This window comes from Acomys minous (assembly GCF_964271855.1).
Source record: "Acomys minous genome assembly, chromosome: 12".
Lineage (NCBI taxonomy): Eukaryota > Metazoa > Chordata > Mammalia > Rodentia > Muridae > Acomys > Acomys minous.
The window spans coordinates 95,626,353-95,645,685 of NC_140493.1; the positions used below are offsets into that span (position 1 = coordinate 95,626,353).

At 53.4% G+C, this 19,333-nt stretch overlaps 2 protein-coding genes and 2 long non-coding RNA genes across 15 annotated transcripts in view; 2 read left to right on the plus strand and 2 right to left on the minus strand.

Annotated features, from left to right (window-relative positions):
- Positions 1-15,693, minus strand: part of ARHGAP27 (Rho GTPase activating protein 27) — a gene marked incomplete at its 3' end in the record, with an annotated part of 31,402 nt that extends 15,709 nt beyond the window's left edge. Inside the window, exons 1-4 of one of the 7 annotated variants that reach the window (XM_084749990.1) lie at positions 15,429-15,677; positions 14,436-14,625; positions 13,481-13,618; positions 12,498-13,169 (exon numbers count right to left, since the gene is read on the minus strand). In XM_084749990.1, coding sequence (XP_084606116.1) covers positions 12,498-13,151 — 654 coding nt within the window. In that variant the 5' untranslated portion in view covers positions 13,152-13,169; positions 13,481-13,618; positions 14,436-14,625; positions 15,429-15,677. Of the gene's footprint in view, positions 1-12,263; positions 13,778-14,435; positions 14,626-15,428 lie in introns of those variants that run through there. The other 6 variants (XM_084749991.1, XM_084749988.1, XM_084749987.1 and 3 more) reach the window with 6 other exon arrangements.
- LOC311579436 lies at positions 7,535-12,578 on the plus strand. Of its 4 annotated transcripts, none has more exons than XR_014773151.1 (5): positions 7,535-7,722; positions 9,121-10,082; positions 10,402-10,629; positions 12,150-12,275; positions 12,490-12,578. It is a non-coding gene; the product is annotated as an uncharacterized lncRNA (long non-coding RNA). The 4 variants fall into 4 exon arrangements; XR_014773152.1 differs by having other exon boundaries at positions 9,121-10,078; XR_014773153.1 differs by lacking the exon at positions 10,402-10,629 and having other exon boundaries at positions 7,544-7,722; positions 9,121-9,253.
- LOC311579437 lies at positions 13,597-14,160 on the plus strand. Its single transcript, XR_014773155.1, has 2 exons — positions 13,597-13,679; positions 13,775-14,160. It is a non-coding gene; the product is annotated as an uncharacterized lncRNA (long non-coding RNA).
- Positions 15,694-17,186: 1,493 nt separating the features above from the next.
- PLEKHM1 (pleckstrin homology and RUN domain containing M1) overlaps positions 17,187-19,333 on the minus strand; it is a 48,760-nt gene continuing 46,613 nt past the window's right edge. For all 3 annotated transcript variants that reach the window (XM_084749984.1, XM_084749985.1, XM_084749986.1), the window contains one exon: positions 17,187-19,102. In XM_084749984.1, coding sequence (XP_084606110.1) covers positions 18,991-19,102 — 112 coding nt within the window. In that variant the 3' untranslated portion in view covers positions 17,187-18,990. The remainder of the gene's footprint in view (positions 19,103-19,333) is intronic.

A 19,333-nucleotide genomic window follows, 5' to 3' on the forward strand; every position in this document is an offset into this window, starting at 1 on the left:
CGTCTCTCTGAGCGCTGGGTGGGGTTCTTAGGACCCAGCTGATGGGGCTTTGTCCTCTTCCTCACCCTCAAGCTTTCTGTGAAAGCCCAGCTGGCCGCTGATTTCCCACGCCCACAGGGCCCTGGAGAGAAAGCTGGGTGTGTTTCTGCTTTTCTGATTCTGGGTTTCGGATTGGGCGCCCTGAGCACCGGACTCTGCCCAGCCTCTGCATGACCCCAGGGAGCTGCCTGCTGGGCCTGCTCCTGCTGGATGGGCAAGATCTGGGTGTGGCTCCTCGCTGGCACAGACTAGAAGGAATGCCTCCAGAGTCCGTCACGGAACTTCTGGGCTGGTCTGTGAAGCCTGTGGTTTTGAGCCAAGCTGCAGAGGTAGGAAAGTGTGGCCACGGACTGCCTTCTACCCACACACCCCTCAGACTTCTCCGTCATTGAGATGCAGGGTGCATGGGCCTCCTGTGCAAGCCAGCTTCCCTAGACTGAATTTTTTCCCCATAGGGTCTCTCTCTGTAGGCCTGCTTGTCCTAGACTCCCTTTGTAGACCAGGCTGGCCTCGAACTCACATTGATCCGCCTGCCTCTGCCTCCCGAGTGCTGGGATTAAAGGCGTGCGCCACCACCGCCGGGCCCTAGATGGAATTTTTAAAGCCTCCAGTGGCTATGGAGGCCTCACCTCCAACTTCCATCCACACCTCTTTTTTTGATCTCCCACTGGCTATAAAGTTAGGTTTCTCTGGTGTGTGTGTGCACGCGTGTGTGAGCGAGAGCCCGCAAGAGAGACAGAGAGAGAAAGAAACAGAGAGGCAGAGAGACAGAAACAGAGAGAGAGAGAGAGAGAGAGAGAGAGAGAGAGAGAGAGAGAGAGAGTCCCTTCCAAATGCTAGGATTGTGCCTGTATCGCCATGTTTGGCTTACATGGTCTTGAAGAAGAAACCCAGGGCCTCTGGCACACTTAGCAAGCCTCGTACCCCCTGGGCCGCACCGCCAGCTTTCTCTCTTGCTTTTGTACCTATGGGCTTGAGCCCGAGTAATTGGCATGCTAGGCAAGTGCTCTCCCACTGAGCTATAATCTCAACCAGGTCTGTCTTAAAACAGAAAGCAGGGGGTGAGGGAGAACTCAGCAGGTAAAGAGAGTGTGTGCCACGCAATTGTGAGGCCACAGGAGTGCACCCCAGGTGACAGCTGGGTGGGTGTGGCGGCCCACCTGTGAGTCCTCAGCTCTGACCAAGAAACAGCGAGCCGAGAGCCCACTTGGATCCACAGGCAGAGGGCGATTGAGGAAGGTATGTGACATTAGCCTCTGGTTTCCACTTGCCTGCACACACATGTACATCCACATACATGAGGACACAACTCTACACGCACATGCAAAAGAATAAAAAAGGAAAAACTAAGGAGGGCGGGCGAGGGCGTAGCTCAGTGGTGGAGTACTTCCTGTGTGCGAGGCTCTGAGTTTAGTCACTCATTCAATCCTCGGTCCCATTTCTGCAACCCTTTCGTTTGTTTGCATTTAATTATTTATTCACTTAAGGATCGGGACTAGCTATATAGACCAGGCGGCCTGAGACTCACATTGTAGGCCAAGTTGGCCTTAAACTCTTGGTGCTGGCTAGTTTATTCTTCTTTTTCTTTTTTAATTAAAATTTAAAAAAAAATTTTTATTTTTCGAGACAGGGTCTTTCTGTGTTAGCCTTGGTTGTCCTGGAGTCACTTTGTAGACCAGGCTGGCTTCGAACTCACAGCGATCCGCCTGCCTCTGCCTCCCGAGTGCTGGGATTAAAGGCGTGCGCCACCACCACCCAGCCCCGGATTAAAAGTTTTTAAATATATATTTATTTATTTTTATTTTATGTGCCTGTGTGTGACCCTGCAGCTGGCACACACCCAGCATGTAGACTACATGCATGCCAGTGCCCACCGAGGCCAGACGAGGGCATCAGCTCCCCCAGGAAGGTACTGCTGTTATCCACGTGTGTGTGTGTGTGGGGGGGGGGGGACTGACCCTGAGTCTCCTTCCTGTAAGAGCAGCCAGTGCTTTAAACTGCTGAGCCATCTTGACAGCACCAGGACTAAAGATTTCTGAGAGGAGCCAGGCATGGTGGGTCATTCCTATAGTCCTAGCACTTAGCATGCAGGAGACTGAGGTAAGATGTTTATGGAACTGAAATTAATTTCCTTTTCTCTTCTTTCTCCCTCCCTCCCCCGCCCCATTAAAAAGCTGACACACTTGGGCCGGAGAGATGGCTCAGTGGTTAAGAGCACTCCCTGCTCTCTTCCAGAGGTCCTGAGTTCAATTCCCAGCAACCACATGGTGGCTCACAACCATCTATAACATGATCTGATGCCCTCTTCTGGCCTATCCATGTACATGTAGGCAGAGCACTGTATACATAATAATGAATAAATAAATCTTAAAAAAAAAAAAGCTGACACACTCTGATTCCCCAAGCACCACTGGCACCACTGGTAAGGACCAGCCCAGACCATTAGTCACAGCCTCTGGTGATGCTGGGGTAAACAGATTATGGCATCGGCAGGTTTGTAAAGCTATAACATGTGCACTACATAGAGCATTCGGTATACAGAGCCTGACACGCACGCACCGTAATTGCAGTTCCCTCTTGTACGTAAGGCAGGCAACTTTACAGCGTTGGCCAGTGGCCTCAAACATCCAGTTACCACGCCTCTTCATGACATCAGAAAGTCATGCCGAGTGACCAACCTGTTTGCCATCTGGGCTTGTTCGGGTACACCCTAGGGCCCCTAGGAGACAACAGACTCACATGATAGAGCATCTCTCAGGATGTGTCCTCATAGGAGGTGACACACGACTGAGTGAGTATGCATAAAATCTTAGTACATTTGTAACAGTTTAACCAAGTCTGTAATAAAGGGTCAGAATTTAAAAGCCAAAAAATAAATGGCAATACACGTGATATTTTATTTTTTTTGTGGCACTTGGTCTTGTACCCAAGCCTTCTTGGAGGCTAAGCAGGGCCCCTACTGTTTAGCTACATTTTGGCTCTTTTTATTTCTTATTTTGAGACAAGGTCTTGATAAGTCGCCAAAGTTACTCTGCAATTTTCAGTCCTCTTCCCTCAGACTCCCAAGTGCCAAAGACGGCAAGTGGGTGCCAACCTGCTGGACTTACATAAATGCGATTAAGGAAAACTTTCTTTTTTTCTTTTTAAATTGAGACAAGGTCTTTTGTTTTGTGGCCTCAGACTCACAGAGATCCGCCTGCCTCTGCCTTCCTGAGTGCTGCCCAACTTTTATTGGACTGTTCAGACTAGTCTCAGATTCCTGGGGTCAAATGATCCCCTGCCTCAGTCTCCAGAGTTTAGCAGATACAAGCACATAATACTGTCATACACACACATTATATATATATTATAATACATAATATATATATATATATATATATATATATATATATATGTAAAATGTGTGTGTGTGTGAGAGATAGGATTTGATCTCTAGCACTGAAAAAAAAAGTTGAATAGAAAAATTATAAAACTAAATGTAATTAGTTGCTGGAGAGATGGCTCAGCAGTGAAAAGCTGTGTTGCTCCTGCAAAGGACCCAGGTTTGGTTCCCATCACCCACACTGAGGAGCTCACAACTGCCTGAAACTCCAGTTCTAGGGACTCGGGCGCCCTCTTCTGGCCTCTGCGGGCACCTGCATGCACTCTCGGTGCACATAAACTAACACAGGCACACACGCACACATACACAATACATTTTAAAATCTAGGGGGAGAAAGTGGAATTCCCCTGTAGCAAGGGTGAGATGTAAATTAGTGCGGTCAGTATGCAAATCAGTGGGAGGGTTCCTTCAAAAAGCTATAAATAGAACCTCATGTGCTGCAGCCACCTCACCATGGGGACACAGCCAAAGGAATTCAAGTCAGTATGTTAAGGGGACACCTGCACTACCATGACCATTGCAGCTCTCTGTTCACAAGAACCAACACACAGAACCATCTAGTTGTTCATCAACGGATAAATAAAACACACACACATGCACACACACACACACACACACACACACACACACACACACACAACGGAATACTATGCAGCCACCATAAAGCGAAAGTAACTGGAGGACATTACGTTAAGTGAAATAAATCAGGCTTGGGACAACAAACAGTGTGTGTTCTCACTTAAAGGTGGGAACGGAAGAGTTGTTTGAAGAAACAGAACAGAAAATACTGGTTACCAGAGCTTGGGAAGGGTGTGTAAGAGGGAGTGACAGAGACAGAATAGTTAGTGGGTCTAAGGAGGGGGGGGGGAGTGTCAGTGGACCGAAGAGCGACTTTCAGTGTTCTAGAGCTCTGAAGGGCAGCTGCTTGACAGCAAGCAATTATACATCTAAAAATAGCTTGTAGAGGATCTCAAATGTTCCCAGCACAAATTAATGTCTGTGATGGCCAATATGATTACTCTAATCATTATCCTTTTTATACACGTGTGGAATCTCACCCTGTGTGCCACAAATGTGTGTGACTGCTATGCCAATTAAAAATATAGGGGCTTGGGCTGGAGAGATGGCTCAGAAGTTAAGAGCACTGGCTGCTTTTCCAAAGGTCCTGAGTTCAATTTCCAGCAACCATGTGGTGGCTCACAACAATCTATAATGAGATCTGGTGCCCTCTTCTGGTGTGCAGGTGTACATGCAGGCAGAACACTATACATAATAAACAAATATTAAAAAAAAATATATATATATGGACTAGAGCAATGGCTCAGCTGTTAAGAGCACTGGCTGCTCTTCCAGAAGACCTGGGTTCAATTTCTAGCATCCACATGGTGACTCACAACCATCTGCAACTCCAACTCCAAGAGATACAATGCCCTCTTCTGGCCACTGTATGCTAGTGCACAGACATACATTCAGGTAAAACACCACCAGTACACATAAAATAATACAATTTTAAAGGTGAAAAATAAACGTGAGACATGACACCGTACTCGGGGCTATAGCCTCCTTCATGTAGGGGACACAGAAAATGAAGTTACCCAATTCTTGTTTATACTAGTTTGTGTTTGTATAATGAAACCAGGAGAGGTGGTGACGTGGCAAGGAAGCAGGGAGAGATGCCCATGAAAGCTTTACTATGTGAACTAAATATGAAAATATTATTTTAAACAATCACACACATGTATTTCCATTAAAAAAAATTCAAGACAGAGAAGGAAGGGCTGGCCAATACAATTACAACTTGAACTAAAGATGAGAACCCAGAGGAAGGGAGGAGTTTTAAAAAGGACTTAAAATATAGCATGGTACTCACGCAAGGGAAAGATATCCACCACCAAATTCAGATTTGTGGGTTCAAGTTCAAGCAGAAGAAATTCTCTCCCGTCTTGTAGCACAAACACAAAATGATGAGAATAAAGACTAGAAAGGGGGGGACTGATGAACGGGGTGCACTAAGTCGAGAGAGCTAACCCCCAAGTGAAAGGAAAGGAAAAAAAAATCACACAAGAAAGAGCTTTTCCTGCGCAGACAGGGACCGAGGCTGACCGTCAATGTGTATCAAACACGACGCGAGTTCTCCTTCGATTAGGGATGCAAGGACGGAGGCAGAAGGCAGCAACGGAATGGAAAATATGAGAGAAGAAAAGGGAAGCCAATTACAACCTGACCACGGGGGCGGGGGGGGGGGCGGGGAAAAGGGGGGCGGGGAAAAGGGGGGCGGGGAGAAAGACCCAAGGCCAGCCGAGAAATGCAAAGCACGCCAATAAAGTCTACAGGGAATAAAACCCGGCAGAGGGAATCCGCTGTTAGACCCAACACGAGCACAGTGAATGATCCCGTTAAAAGACGGCAACTGGCCTGGGTTTGTCTTTGTTTTTGAGATGAGTTCTCGATAAATTATCCCAGCTGGCTTCTTCTGATTTCCAAATGCTGGCGTTAACAGGTGTGTGCCACCAAACCCAGCTCATACTAAATTTCTGAAGTGGAAATTTTACAAATCTAGGGGACAATGACTCCTTCCCTAATAAAAAGTGTCAGGCTGGAGAGGTGGCTCAGAGGTTAAGAGCACTGACTGGCTCTTCCAGAGGTCCTGAGTTCAATTCCCAGCAACCACATGGTGGCTCACAACCATCTATAATGAGATCTGATGCCATCTTCTGGCCCACAGGTGTATACGCAGGCAGAGCGCTGCATACACAATAAATAAATCTTTTAAAAAAATGTCAAATAGCCAAAATTAACCAAATAACTAGTAACAGTATTGGAATAGACCGACTGCTAATAACGATGGCAGAGAGTTGCCGTGGTCTGGACGGTTTCAAGGACAGAATTACAGAATCCCTCAGGACTGTCTGTGACGGTGCTCTCTTCTTCTAGGAAGCACTCTGAGATGTTTCCTGCTAACTCCACCCCTGGAGAGAGGCAGCTTTCAAAGTGTCACTTGTGGCACCCTGGGGACACACATCTCCGAATGTTACACTTGTGGGCCTGACTTGCCTCCTGGAGAACAGGCCACCTGCAAGCTGGGGCCTTACTTCCATAGCCTTCCTGGTGCAGTACCTGCCATTTCTGACTGAGTGAGTGAGAACCCCAGCAGCTTGCCTTCCCCCACCAGCCAAATGAACTGCCTTGGGGGCAAACCCCCAACAAGGGAGCCTGGGGAACAGAGGCATGAGAGGACCCCAAAGCTAGCAGAACTAGACTACAGTTTACCTGCTATCCCAACATTTAAAAGGGGGTCAACCCAGTGGCGCACGCCTTTAATCCCAGAACTCAGAACTCGGGAGGCAGAGGCAGGTAGATCTCTGTGAGTTCGAGGCCAGCCTGGTGTACATAGAGAGTCCACGACAGCCAGGGATACACAGAGAAACCGTATCTCAAACAAAACAAAACAAAACAAAAAAAGGAGGTCAAACCATTTTATAGGGGTGGATATAGAATTCACACATTCAAACAGGCTGGGCAATGCTCCTGCCTGCAGAAGAGGGAGGCTGGGGGTGGGGGTGGGGGTGGGGGTGGGGGTGGGGGTGCGGGTTAGGGGGGTGGGGAGGGGTGGTCCAGAGGCAGCCCCAGCTGTCCCTCTACTTCCTAGGTTCAGGCAGAGACCTGTAGCCTCACAGGAGACCTTCAGTCAGGGGCAAAGGATACAGGAACCCCCACCCCTAACCCCACCCCGCCATCCCCACCCCAGGAGCCTGCAGAAGAGCTGGGGGAGATCCGGGAATCCCCTCAATACCACGGTTCTTCCTCAATTTAGAATCAGAGCTTCCCCAATTTAACCAAGCGTTCTTAGGACCGCCCCCCCCCCCCCAGAGCCACAAGCCTTGGTGTTCTGGCTCCCTCCAACATCAACCAATGGCCAATGGCCACCGTTTGCCCTTGCTCAGCTGCCCAGAGCACTCTCTTCTGGCATGGAGCCCAGAGCACATTCCAGACCACCAGCTACTGTCAGCACAGGCCTCCCTGTGCCTGGAGACCAGCACTGGCCACACATCCATGACACTCGGCACTGAGGCCTGTTCCCTCCTACTCCTGTACAGAGGGCAAGGGGGAAAAAAAAAAAAAGAAAGGAGTGCAGGGTTCAGCTGGAAGAGGCAGGAGTGGGCTGGTCCTGAGATCCGGCTTTAAGGCTGGATTAAGGAAACCAGAGCCCAAGAGTGAGCAGGAACTCAGTCCCCTGGGATCTAAAGGACACAAGGTGACCACCCAGCTTGCAGGGGTGAGGGCAGTGAGTAGGAGACCAGGTAGGTGAGGTAAATAAGGCTAGGGGTGTGTGTGTAGGGGGGGGGCATGGGAAGACCTGCTGACCCTATTTGAGCTGGGTGAGCAGTGTAGAAAAGATGGGAGCAGGTATGAAGAAACCAGCTGAGCCTCCCGGGAGCAGTTGCCCAAGCTAGGGATTCATTCGGAGAGGTGTTGGGAGGTCGGTGGTAGGGGTTAGGAGCGGGGGGTGCAGGGGTGCGGGGGTTGGGGGTTGGGGGGTAGGGTGGGGGTGGGGGCTGTCTCATCGGATCTCCTTAACTTGAGCTCCGCTCTCAGCTTCCACCCATCATCCATAGCTTTTTCCGAACACATGGCTGGCTGTGTGTCGGTCGGTCCCGGAGACTTTCGTCCCAGGAAGTGTATAGGACAGGGAGGGGTCAGGTGGGAATCCCGGAGAGAGATGAGTGAGAAAACTGGCTCCTCCCTTTCTCCCCTAGGACTCTCAGTACCGAGGGGGGAATCACTCACAGTTCCTGACCGCTGAGGTGGAAGAACTCGGGGCTCAGGGGGGTGCTCCCTTCAGTCCAGGCGGTATTCCAGCTCAGGAGCAGGGCCGGAGCTGTTTGCATAAGTTCCAGCAAAGGCCGGTAACCTGTCCTGCAGGTGGCCAATGCCCAGGCAGCAGGGGCGGGCCCTCGTGCATCTGTTCCTAGGCCTTCCTACCTCCAACGCTTGACCACACCCCTAAGTCTACTATCTAGGGAGGCCAGAGGCCACAGGCGGGGAAGGCAGTATTGGGGATTTAAACCAGTGTCTGAGAACATTCTAGGCATGGGCTGTTACATCCCAGCTCTTTTTTACTCATTATTTTGAGAGAGTTTCATTCTGCTGCCCAGGCTGGCCTTGAACTCACTGTGTAGCCAAAGGCGCCCTTGAAAATGGAATCCTCCTGCCGTAGCCTCCTGAGTAGCTGGGATTACAGACACGGCCTCAGAGGTGACTTCGTCGCTTGGCCTCCTGTGTGGCCTTGTCCCTGTCAGGAGCACTGGCTATGGAATCTCTCCCCCTCTCAAGCCCCCATGCAGGCAGAAGCTGGGCACCGTGCTTAGAAGAAAGTGTATTTGCTTGCCTTCGGCTCCTGCTGTTTTGGCCCAGAGGAACAAGGCGGAGACTAAAATTGGCAGCAAGTGTGGGGTTTGGAATCAGGAGGCAGGGGTCTGAACTCACTTCCTTTATGAACCTGTTTGTGTTCAGGGTAAAAGGGCATCCCGTGCTGCCTTCTGAGCTGCTAGGCACTGAGGTGTGTGTGTGCATGCCTGCGTGTGTGTGTGTGTGTGTGTGTGTGTGTGTGTGTGTGTGTGTGTGCAGGCCTCTGAATGAGAGGACGAAAGACTGCTAGCCCCCTGCAGTCTGTGTCTTACTATGCCTTGGGTCCACAGAGTCCGGCTCCCTGGCCAGCACATACTAGGTGCAGGAGGTGTGGTACTTGCATGAGCCGGGAACACAACATGACAAATACGGCACAGGCTCCCTCTTCTCCCTGCTGAACGGCCTGCCCTCGGGCCTGAGCTGGTACGTGACAGGCGGATGCCCTTTCGCCCTACAATACCTCGCGGTCCACACCTTTGATCCTGTTTCCAGCCACTCCCTTCTTCCAGGGCTCCTGTCTAATCATCCTCCTGCCTCAGCCTTCCCTGCTGTGGGCTCTGGCTTCATCCATTGGCTTGCTTTGATTCTTTCACCACAGCGTTTCAACCCCCTTCCCCCTTTCTCTAGCAAAGTGTTGCCAGCTGCCTGTTGTCTGCACCTACACCTTCACACAGCCGTCTGTTCCTCTGCAGTCCCTTGACTGGCCAGCCTCCTGGTGGCCATGTCAGGTGCTGTCCGCGGCCTTTGTGTAACTTGAACCCTTACCATGGCTTTTAGACTGCAGGGTTTTCCTCTCTCGTCCCTTTGTTTGCTCTTGAACTCTTTCTTTCTTTCCTTTTTCCTTTTTTTTTTTTTTTTTTTTTGGTTTTTCAAGACAGGGTTTCTCTGTGTAGCCTTGGCTGTCCTGGACTCACTTTGTAGACCAGGCTGGCCTCGAACTCACAGAGATCCGCCTGCCTCTGCCTCCCGAGTGCTGGGATTAAAGGCGTGCGCCACCAGATCTCATTATAGATGGTTATAAGCCACCATGGGGTTGCAGGGAATTGAACTGAGGGAGAACAGAATCTGTCTTTCCCTCCTTTTGACAACGATATTCAGGTGCACTGCACCCCATTTTTCTTCACCCCATGCCTCCTCCAAGACCTCTGTAAACAGTGCTACTGGCTGCCCGCCAGTGTCAGTGGGAAGCTAGGACTCAGCTGATCTGCTCTTTCCTGGCCCAGGCTCCATGACCATCCCGTCATCACCGTATGTATGTTACAGCCCTGACCACAGGCGCCCTCAAACCCATCCCATTTCCTACCGAGAGCCTTCCAAACAGCCGCTGCAGGAAAAAGTCCAAATTCTCACAAAGCCCTGTCCGATGGTAGATATACCACAGCCAGCATAGGCCATGGCCTAAGACGCAACTACAAGACACTCCCCCCCCCCCCCCAGATGGCCTGTCCACACCTCTCCTCCGCCCTTGCTTTACAGCCCGAACAATTGATGATAGTGGCACCTATTGTCCCATCAGTGTCCCATCCCAGTGTTACCTCCCAGCCCTGTGATTGTGTTACACTCATTCCCAGGTCTGAAGGCTCACTGAGGGGCTTGGCTAGCATCTAATCAATTCATGCTCAACGAACAAGCAAGAGTAAGCAAACAGCCGGGCGTGGTGGTGCACGCCTGTAATCCCAGCACTCCGGAGGCAGAGGCAGGCGGATCGCTGTGAGTTAGAGGCCAGCATGGTCTTCCAAGCAAGGCCAGGACAGCCAAGGCTACACTGGGAAACCCTGTCTGGAGAAAAAAAAAAAAGAGTAAGCAAACAGACTCGGGGGATCATGCCCCAGGGGCTATGAGGCCATATGAGTGAGGGTGGGGAGTTTGAGTGAGTTGAGTGTGAGTAGGTGTGTGTGTGTGCGTGTGCGTGTGCGTGTGTGTGTGTGTGTGTGTGTGTGCGCGCACACACACGCGCATCTATGCTCTCTGGAAAACCGCCAGGCTCACCTTTCAGGAAATGCCTTCCCTTGTTGCCTGGGACAAGGGGAAGGGCAGGGGTAGGGTTTCCTTCCCAAGGGAGAACAAACTGGCCATCCCTGCTGCGGAGTGTCAGGGAAGCCGCCACAGAGAATGTGCTGTTGTTCTTAGGACCAGGACCAGAGGTGTCAAGCACTCTGTTGAAGCCACAGGGTTAACTAGAGCCAGGCAGCAGCCACCTCTTTGCCCAGCGTCTGGATCTTGGGCAGACTTCCTGGTTCCTTCTTGTGTCATTCATTACCAGTCCACTTTCAAGGGTGTCCCCCCCCAAACCACTAGCAACTAGGAACCTGCTGGGGGCGGAGGAACGTCGCGTCAGGGACCCTGGTAGCTGGGGAGATTTCTCAGGAGCTTCTGGCATGTGGGGGTGGGGGGTGGGGTTCTCGTTCTCATCGGTCCCAGAGCCTCCCCTGGACAGACTTACACAGGCCTGGTTCATGAGTAAAGGGGTTGCGGCTCCTCACTTCTCCCACAGACGCTGGGGTCATTCAAGCACTTGGGGGGCCATTCCCCACAGCCAGGAGCTCATGGGGGGCAGTAGACATTCCCAACATTACTAGGACCCACAGTCTGGAAAGACCCGGGAGTTCTGTAGATAAAGGGAGCCTGCTCACGGGCGCCGGGGACGGGTGTTAGTCATCCACACCACAGGCGCCAAGGTAAGCAAGATGACTCTAGATCTGCCGCAGACACTTAAACCCGAAGGGTGTTGTTCTCCAAAATGGCCACAAGGGGGAGAGATAATCCCCGGAAACCTGAGCGCTGAGGCTCACTGCGAACTCGAGCCGCTCTCCCGGCACCGGCTCCTGCCAAAGGCTTGCCACGCCTCACTGCGTTTAAGGTTAACAACAACTTTATTCCTTGGGTATTGTTTACATACGAGGACACCGAGCTCGTCAGAGGCTGGCAGGTGACCCAGCAGAGTCAAATTCAGGGTTCAGTAGCCTCAAAACCTGAACTCTGCTAGTCTGGTTGCAGAGGCAAGGCCAAATAGCTGCCCTATGGGGTCGCACCTTCTGGGAGAGGGCACCGGGGCACCCAGTGCCTCAGAGAGGAAGTGAGTTGTGGATAAGGCCACAGCGGGTGGCAGATGTCAACCATTTGGGGGCATCGCCCCCCGCTTCCCGAAAGCTGGCCTTCCCTAAAGGGTTTCAAAGTTTAAGATGACAAGCCAGAGCAGGAGGATTCCGAGGCGATGGGAGTAACTCAGACCAACACAATCAGATTCCGAAAGGAGGAGACCGCACAGTAGCTAAACTCGAAACAAGCCCATTAAGAATTGCTGTTGTTGTTTTATAAGGAACCGAAATATTGGAAGCTGCACCAAAGAGAAGCAGATGTCTGACTTTCACATCCACCTGATCATCTGACCCCCCCCTCCCAAGCTTCTGGGGGGAAGAGGAGAGTCCACCACTTACAAGAGCAGGTGACATTTTAGGAACGTTATTCGGCGCATGTACCTGACGTAGGTTAGTTGACCTCCCAGCAGGGTTTGGGGCAGCACCCAGTAATCAAGCTCATTTGCATTTTGCACAAAAACATGAATATCCAGGATAAGTGAGATAAAGGGGCAAACAATGACCTCGGTTAAAACAGCCCTTGGGCCCTCGACCTCCCGCCCCGCCCCCTCGCTCTCGCAGCTACCTACCAGCTTTGGGCTCTCCTCCCGCGTTGGGCAGCGCTCATCCAGGATGGCCTCGTAGACATTCTCCGAGTCGCTGCGCACCAGGGGCCTCGGACAAACCCAGGAGCCCGCCACGCTGGAAGCCTTGAAGTGTCCCGCGCTGCCGAGGAGGCCGGCAGGGGGCGCGGAGCCGCCTCGCGCCAAGTCGTCTAGGGACTGCGCCGGTCGCACCGGAGCTGCGGGCCGTACGTACAGGCAGGCTGGCCCTCCTGGTGCCAGGCTGTTGCGCTGGCTTTTGGCACGCTGTCTCGCGGGGCCACACAGGGAGCTGGCCCGGCTCCGGAGCTCGGCGGGGGACCCATTGGTGCTCACCGGGGTGCTCACGAAGCGGTAGTCGTAGGCCAGAGGCTCTGGGACTGCGGGGCGCGGCTGCGGCTCGGAAGGCTGCGGGGCCGGGGCAGGGTCGCCGAGCGCGGGCAGCTCGCGCACGTACTGCGCCGGGAGATAGAAGGGGCGACCCCCAGGCTCGCGCCGCACGTGCCACCAGTGCTCGGTGCTGCGACGCAGCAGTCGGTAACGCTCGTTGGGCTGGATGGCTATACGGCGTCCGTCCTTGCCGGTGTACTCGAAGGGGTGCTCCACCAGCACATACACTTCCCCCTCGACGTCCGCCGCCATCGCGGCCACGGCACTTTCCTACGGGCAACAAGAGGAGCCGCCGACGTCAGGACCGAGCACCCGGGAAGAGAACCGTGTCCGGGGGTCGGGGTGGGGGTGGGGCTCAAAGACAAAGGTTCGAGACCCGCTCCTGCCCAGTGCATTCGGGCTTCAGTTTTTCCATCTCTGAAGTGGGGACTTGGATAAAAATCATCTCCAACGCTCCCATTCTTAAGAATCCATTCTGTGTCGTTGATGGTGAGATATGTGTCTCGCTGGGATCCCGTGGTGAGAAATTGAGGGTGATAAGAGACCCAACTTTACTCTCCAGGAAACATTGGCTTAATGACCTGTAGTGACTGTAAGGTAGACAGCACATTGGCCTGAAGGTTTGCAGAGCCTCGTTTTCCGGGTTGGCGAATTGGAGAGTAAGGCCCCTTTCCTGCCGCTCCTCTGCCCCCGTCCCGCTCCACCCTGACGCCTCCAGCCTGCAGGAAATCGTTGGAAAGCTCTTAAGTGCCCCCTCTAAGAGTTATGCGCTCTGGGAGGGTAAGTTTAACGTTGGGGCGGAAGGCTCTGGGGCAGCCCCCAAGTTCTACCTTAGGGGAGTTCCTGCCTTACTTAGTCCAGTGATTTTGACGTAGGTGCTTGGACAGCTAAGGCTGGAGAACCGGTTCTCTGGGTTTCTCTTTCCATTCCCGGTGGCTTCGCGGCACACGTGAACCAGGAGTCCCGCCCTCCCAGCATCGCCTCCCCCCTCTCCGCGCACTCCAGCTCCCAGGCGTCCTCTTCGGGGGGGGGGGCTCTATGCTCACCTGCCTAGGGATCCCCCCTCCCCTTCACTGCCTGCCTGCCTGGGAGAGGAGCTCCTAGAGAATGCATTGCGACAATGTCAGCAGGGTCCCCTAAAGCTCTTTGGAGTGGTCGTTATAACGCGCCGCCGCCCCTCCCCAATGCTAGCTCAGTCTGGTGTTGGGAGACTGAACGATCCCAACTTGTGTCCCTTCAATAAAGTGAAGCCGGTGGCCTACTCCGGAAGTGCTGGTCACTCTAAAATCCTACAGAGATCACTCGGTTTACAGTTCTACAAGGTGACCCCAGGGACCAGCAGCGGGGAGTCCACCCTCTTGCTGAGGCTGATTTATTTATTTTTCAATAATTCCTTGATGGGGGGGGAGGGGTGTAAACTGAGCACTCTGACTCCGGGAGACGGTATCATGATAGACCAAGAGCTGAGCCAGCAAATGTTGGTAAGTGGACACTCGAGTTACCTTCCCTTTCCCAAGACCCCAGTCGGGCACTCACGTTAGCAGGGACGGCCTCAGGCTTCCCATGGGCTGGATGGGCGGGGCTGGCGGAGGGTGGCAGGTTAGGTCTCTACCATCTCTGTGGGAGGGGCTTCCAAGGACTGAGACCGAAGAAACCACGCAAAACAGAGCTGACACAGGAGAGGCGGAGACCGACACTCAGTAGGGCTGTCCCCAGTCCAGCTTGTCTGGGAGGGTGAGAAGCCATAAATGCCTGTGCCGGCGCCCTTGGGAGACGTGAGAGACTGGGTCTCCAGGGGGGAAAAAAAGCACGAGGAAGGGGTTGGCGAGTAGCAAGCTGAGTCGAAGGGTCAGTAGGTCCTGCTTCTCCCCTCCACCCCTGAAGGGAATTTGCTGTCCTCCAGGCCCTGCGTCCCGCGGGCGCTAGGCTCTCAGAGCGCCCAGCAGGAGCTGCTTGTCTCATCCTGGTATGCACATTCCGAAAGAGGCTTTTTCAACCCTGAATCACGGACTGTGAGCCCTTTGCAGCCAGATTGAGGGCACTACCCATTCCTGGCGCACCTCCGCCCTCTCTCAGGCCCTCTCTGGGCGCAGCCCATCCGGGCCTGGAAACACTAGAATCCCCTCTCAAGGACGCAGTGTCTCGGGTTGTGTGGCAAGGGGACCTGTGCCTCAGATCCTTTAATTTGGGGATGCGAGAGCTGGGAAGCAAGAACGCACCCGTAGCCAGCAGGTCTGCACCGGTCGCCCCTAGCCATAGCGTCATCAATGCCTAAGTCAGTATTGGAGGTTTCCCTCTCGCCCCGAGACAGAAGGGAGCCCCACGACTAACGCTCTTTCCCGAGGATCAGGCCTCGGGGGGCCCTCCTCCAGACTCGTGCTATTTTAACCCCAGTGCAGCAAGAAGGGCAGGCAGTGCGCGGGTCTCTAGGGTGGGGACGGCCACCTGGGGAACCTTTCCCGCCCTCCCACGACTCAGCGCCATCCTCCCCAACAATATCCCTCCCTCAGTCCAGCCCGGCCCGGGCACCTTGGAACTTTCGCCCACTGGCCTAGCTTCCACTTGTCCCGGCAGACGCGCGTGGGGTCCGCGTCCGGCGCCACTTGCTCCACGGCCCTGCTCCCGCGATGCTGTTTCCTGTTCAACAATATAACCAGCGGAGAGCGCTCGGCAGAACTTCCTCCCAGGCTGGGCTGGGCTGTGCTAGCAAGAGACAATCCCCGGTGTCCTGGCTTCCTGTCCCCTCTGGGCCGAGCCAGCGCTCTAGGAGTAGAGACGCAACCCTCCCCCACCCCCACCCCCCTTCCCGGGGATCTTGGGCCACACCTGGCTGTCTTGGGGAGGCGGCGGCAGGGCCTGGATGGAGATCTGCGGGGGAGGCAGTTTCTCTCAGCTTCTGGCCAGATTACACTCCCACTGCCCCTCATTCTTGTAGGGAGAAGAGAGTCACCGTCCAGTACTCCGCAGGCAGCCTGAGTGCAGCCGCAGGATCCTCCCACTTTGGGAACTACCTGCCTCTTGGGAAAGCAGCCGTACCACCGAGGTGTGCTGTCAACATTTCTGACTGACAAGCGCAAGCCCTAGACCTTGAGTACTTAGTTTCTCCGGCCTCCAAGAAAAGTGTGGGGGTCCAGCTAGGTGCTCCACCAGAAGTCGCTTATGGCTCATGAGCCCACCCTACACCAGGCTTATGTCTCTTTAGCCATACCCTTGGTATGGCTGGACACAGCCAACCCCCATTTTTTCTTGAATTCTTTCTTCCGTACTTTGACTTTGTTAGTCTTGTCCACATTGTGCTAGGTACTATCCTAGGATCCACCAGGGAAGGCACATGGCACAAAACAGGGGAAATGAGGTCTTCCCCTAGCTACCCAGCGGCCACAAGCTGCCCTTCAGAATACTGCTTTAGTGGGTTTCAATTCCTCCTATTACCGTATCCACTTGTTGGGAATGTGAAATGAAATACACACTCAACACATGGATGGTAAGCACATGGACTTTATTCATTTGTTGTTACTTCCTGGGCATGAGAACTCCAATTTTCCACCCCACCTCTAGACAGAGGGGAGGAAAAGGAAACTGCCCCAGGGGCACTGTGTGGAAAGACTGAGCCAGAGACACCAGCTCCAGTGTCAGGCCCCTCTGCTGGGCCTGTTCCCCAGCCTCCAAATCCAGCTCCTCTCCCCTTTCTCTAAGCCTAGGCGCCCTGGACGGTCTGGCTCATAGGCGGCCAAGGGGCTCCCCACTCACTGGCTGAAGGTCCTCAAGGTCAGGAAATAAAGCCTTTTTCTGTCCCATTTTCCTGTAACCTGGCTTCCCTAGGAATTAGTCTGCTTCCTTCTTTTGTTCTAACGTGGGCAGTGGGGGGCTTCTCCTGGGTCCTCTGGGGAACACGCCAGCTGCAGGCAGGTCTCTTGAGCCTTTGATCCAGGAGTCCAGGAGCCAGGGTCTGCTTTCCTTGCTTCTCTGAGCCCCTTTCCAAGCCTGGATTGCTGGCCATTTACAGGTGTCTGTGTGTGTGTGTGTGTGTGTGTGTGTGAGTACTCAGTGTCCAGGCATTTATGGCAGAAAGAGCCTTCAGCTGACAGAGCTGAGCAATGTAAATATGAGCCTCCCACCTCCTCCCGGGGAACCTAAATCCTGTAAATCCTGTCACTTACCTTTTCTCCCCTGCCGCTGTGTCTGATAAGTGTGCTCCTCCAGACCCTGAAATGCCCAGGGTTTAGGAGTGAGTCGGAAGGCTAGTGTTCCCCCAGCAGCCGCAGGGTGGAGATTCAGAAGCCAGACTTTGATTAGAAAGACCAGCTCTTTACTGCAACATCAAATACCACACAGCAGCAGTTTCTTCTCTACATTGCCAAGTCCCACTTGTCAGAACATTGCATAAAATACCCTTTTTAAAACAGTGTGGGCACTGCTGAGGTTCACGTGAGCACTCTTCTGGTGTGTGTGTGTGTGTGGCGGGGGAAGGTGTCTCATTTGAGCACATTAGCAGCTTAGTAAAGGGGCAAGGGCCAACTCTAATGCTCACAACCCAGCAGCGCATGCCTCTGCCTCCATGGTGGGTCTGGAATGCACTCTCATGTGCAAGGCCCGCAGGGGACAGACTCCTGCCCATTCAGGATCCAAAACAAGGAGTCTCCGATCAGGCTGTGGATTGGGGGAAGTGTTAATGCTGGCTATGGGGTGCAGATCTGGACACACCGGGTGTTTCTGGATGCTTTTGTGGTCCAACCACTGGTGAGCACTGCCTTGCATGATAGGGACAGATGAACTGTATGGCAGTCTCTGTCACCTGCCTACTGCCTCCTGTTTTCCTGCACAGTTCTTCAAGCTTCAGGTGACTCAGCTCATCCACCTCAGGGAAGGTAGGGACACCTCTTCTCGAGACATGACAGGCACATTTCCAAGGCAGCCCCTCCATTCCAGCTGAGGCCTCTGGCTCTAATCTGAGTGCTCTGGGATGGATCGAGGGGCTGTGGAGTCCATGAGAGGCAAGGATGGCACAGCACATCCCTACTCCCCTAAATGCCTCAAGGCTAGGAACATCACCTTGAGAACAATTCTGGGATGCTGCCACCAGCCCCAAGAGCCTCTTAAGGGCAACCCTGCTCTTTGGGCGCTGCAGTGTCCTGCTGGGCAAGGTGAAAACTGAAGACGTTTTATGGGCTCAAGGCTTTGTGAGACTAGGGCTGATGAAGCTTCTCCAAGGCAGCTCCCTCTCTCTACAGCTGAAGGATGGCACCTCTTCTCCACAGTTGGAGCCTGGAGCCTCTCTGTGTTGAGCCTACTCCACTCTGCAGGACTAAGGAGTGTATGGTGATGAGGTGGGCAAGACTGTGGCCTTCATGAACAAGGAAGGCCCAAAGTGCTGACAGTGCTGGTGTTAGTCATCCCCTGCTCCTGCTGTGCTCACACGCCAGAAAGGAGCTAGGGGTTCTGACAGAGGAAGGGGCTTTCCAGGTGAGAGCACGATGCAAGGGAAGGTGGCTGCTGAAGCTGACCAGCCTTGCAATGGTGGGTCGCTTGGCACGTGACTCTTGTGCTCTTGGCAGTCTGTGCCAGAAAGGACAAAGGAGAGGCACCCAGTTTCCCGACAGGCTGACCCACAACGGCCTGTCCACCCAGCTCCATATCTGCCTCTGGACTGGGGCTGCTCTTGCGCACCTGCTCGGAGGAAGGGTTGCATTTCTTAAGTGACTTGGATAGGTCAAGAATAAAAAAATATTTTCTGTTTAAATATGAAGGGGGGAAGAACCCACCTTAAAAAACTAGACCTTTTAATCAGGAATGTGAGTTGAAAATGCTCACCAAGCCTTGTTTCCACAGTGTACGAACAGCCCTAACGGAGGTTGCCATGGCAGCTAGGAAAGCCAGGCCAATGAAAGGCCCTATGCAGAGGCACCAGGTGGATCCCCACTTCCTGGAGTAGAAGGGTAGTAAGGGGCCAAGGGGCATCACCGGGACTTCCTGGGCCTTCTCTGGAGGCTGGAGCTCTGGGTGCACCTGAGTCTTCCTTAAGAGGGAGATGGAGACACCTAAGCTGACGACAAACCCAGCTGAATGGCCTTGGGAGCTCGGGACAGCAGGGTTAGCTGACAACGTTCTGTTCCTGGTACTTGCGCCGGCGGGCACAGCGGGGACAGTCCTTCCTCACCACAGCCTGGCAGCTTTGGTGGAAGACAGTTCTGCATTCTGCACACCTGGGAAGAGAGGGTCGGGTGCTGCTGGTGCCGGACATCTAGGCATGCCTGGGGCCAGAACCCACGGAGAAGCTGTGTTCTGTCTGCAGCCTGCGCCCACATCTGCTGCCCTCCCATTTTCTTTGAAAGCACTTGAGACCCCATGCCTGCTGACACTCAGTCCCCCTTTATTCCTTGCAAGTGCTGCTTGACTGTTTACCTGACTTCTTGCGTATCTTTAAAGCAGTTTAA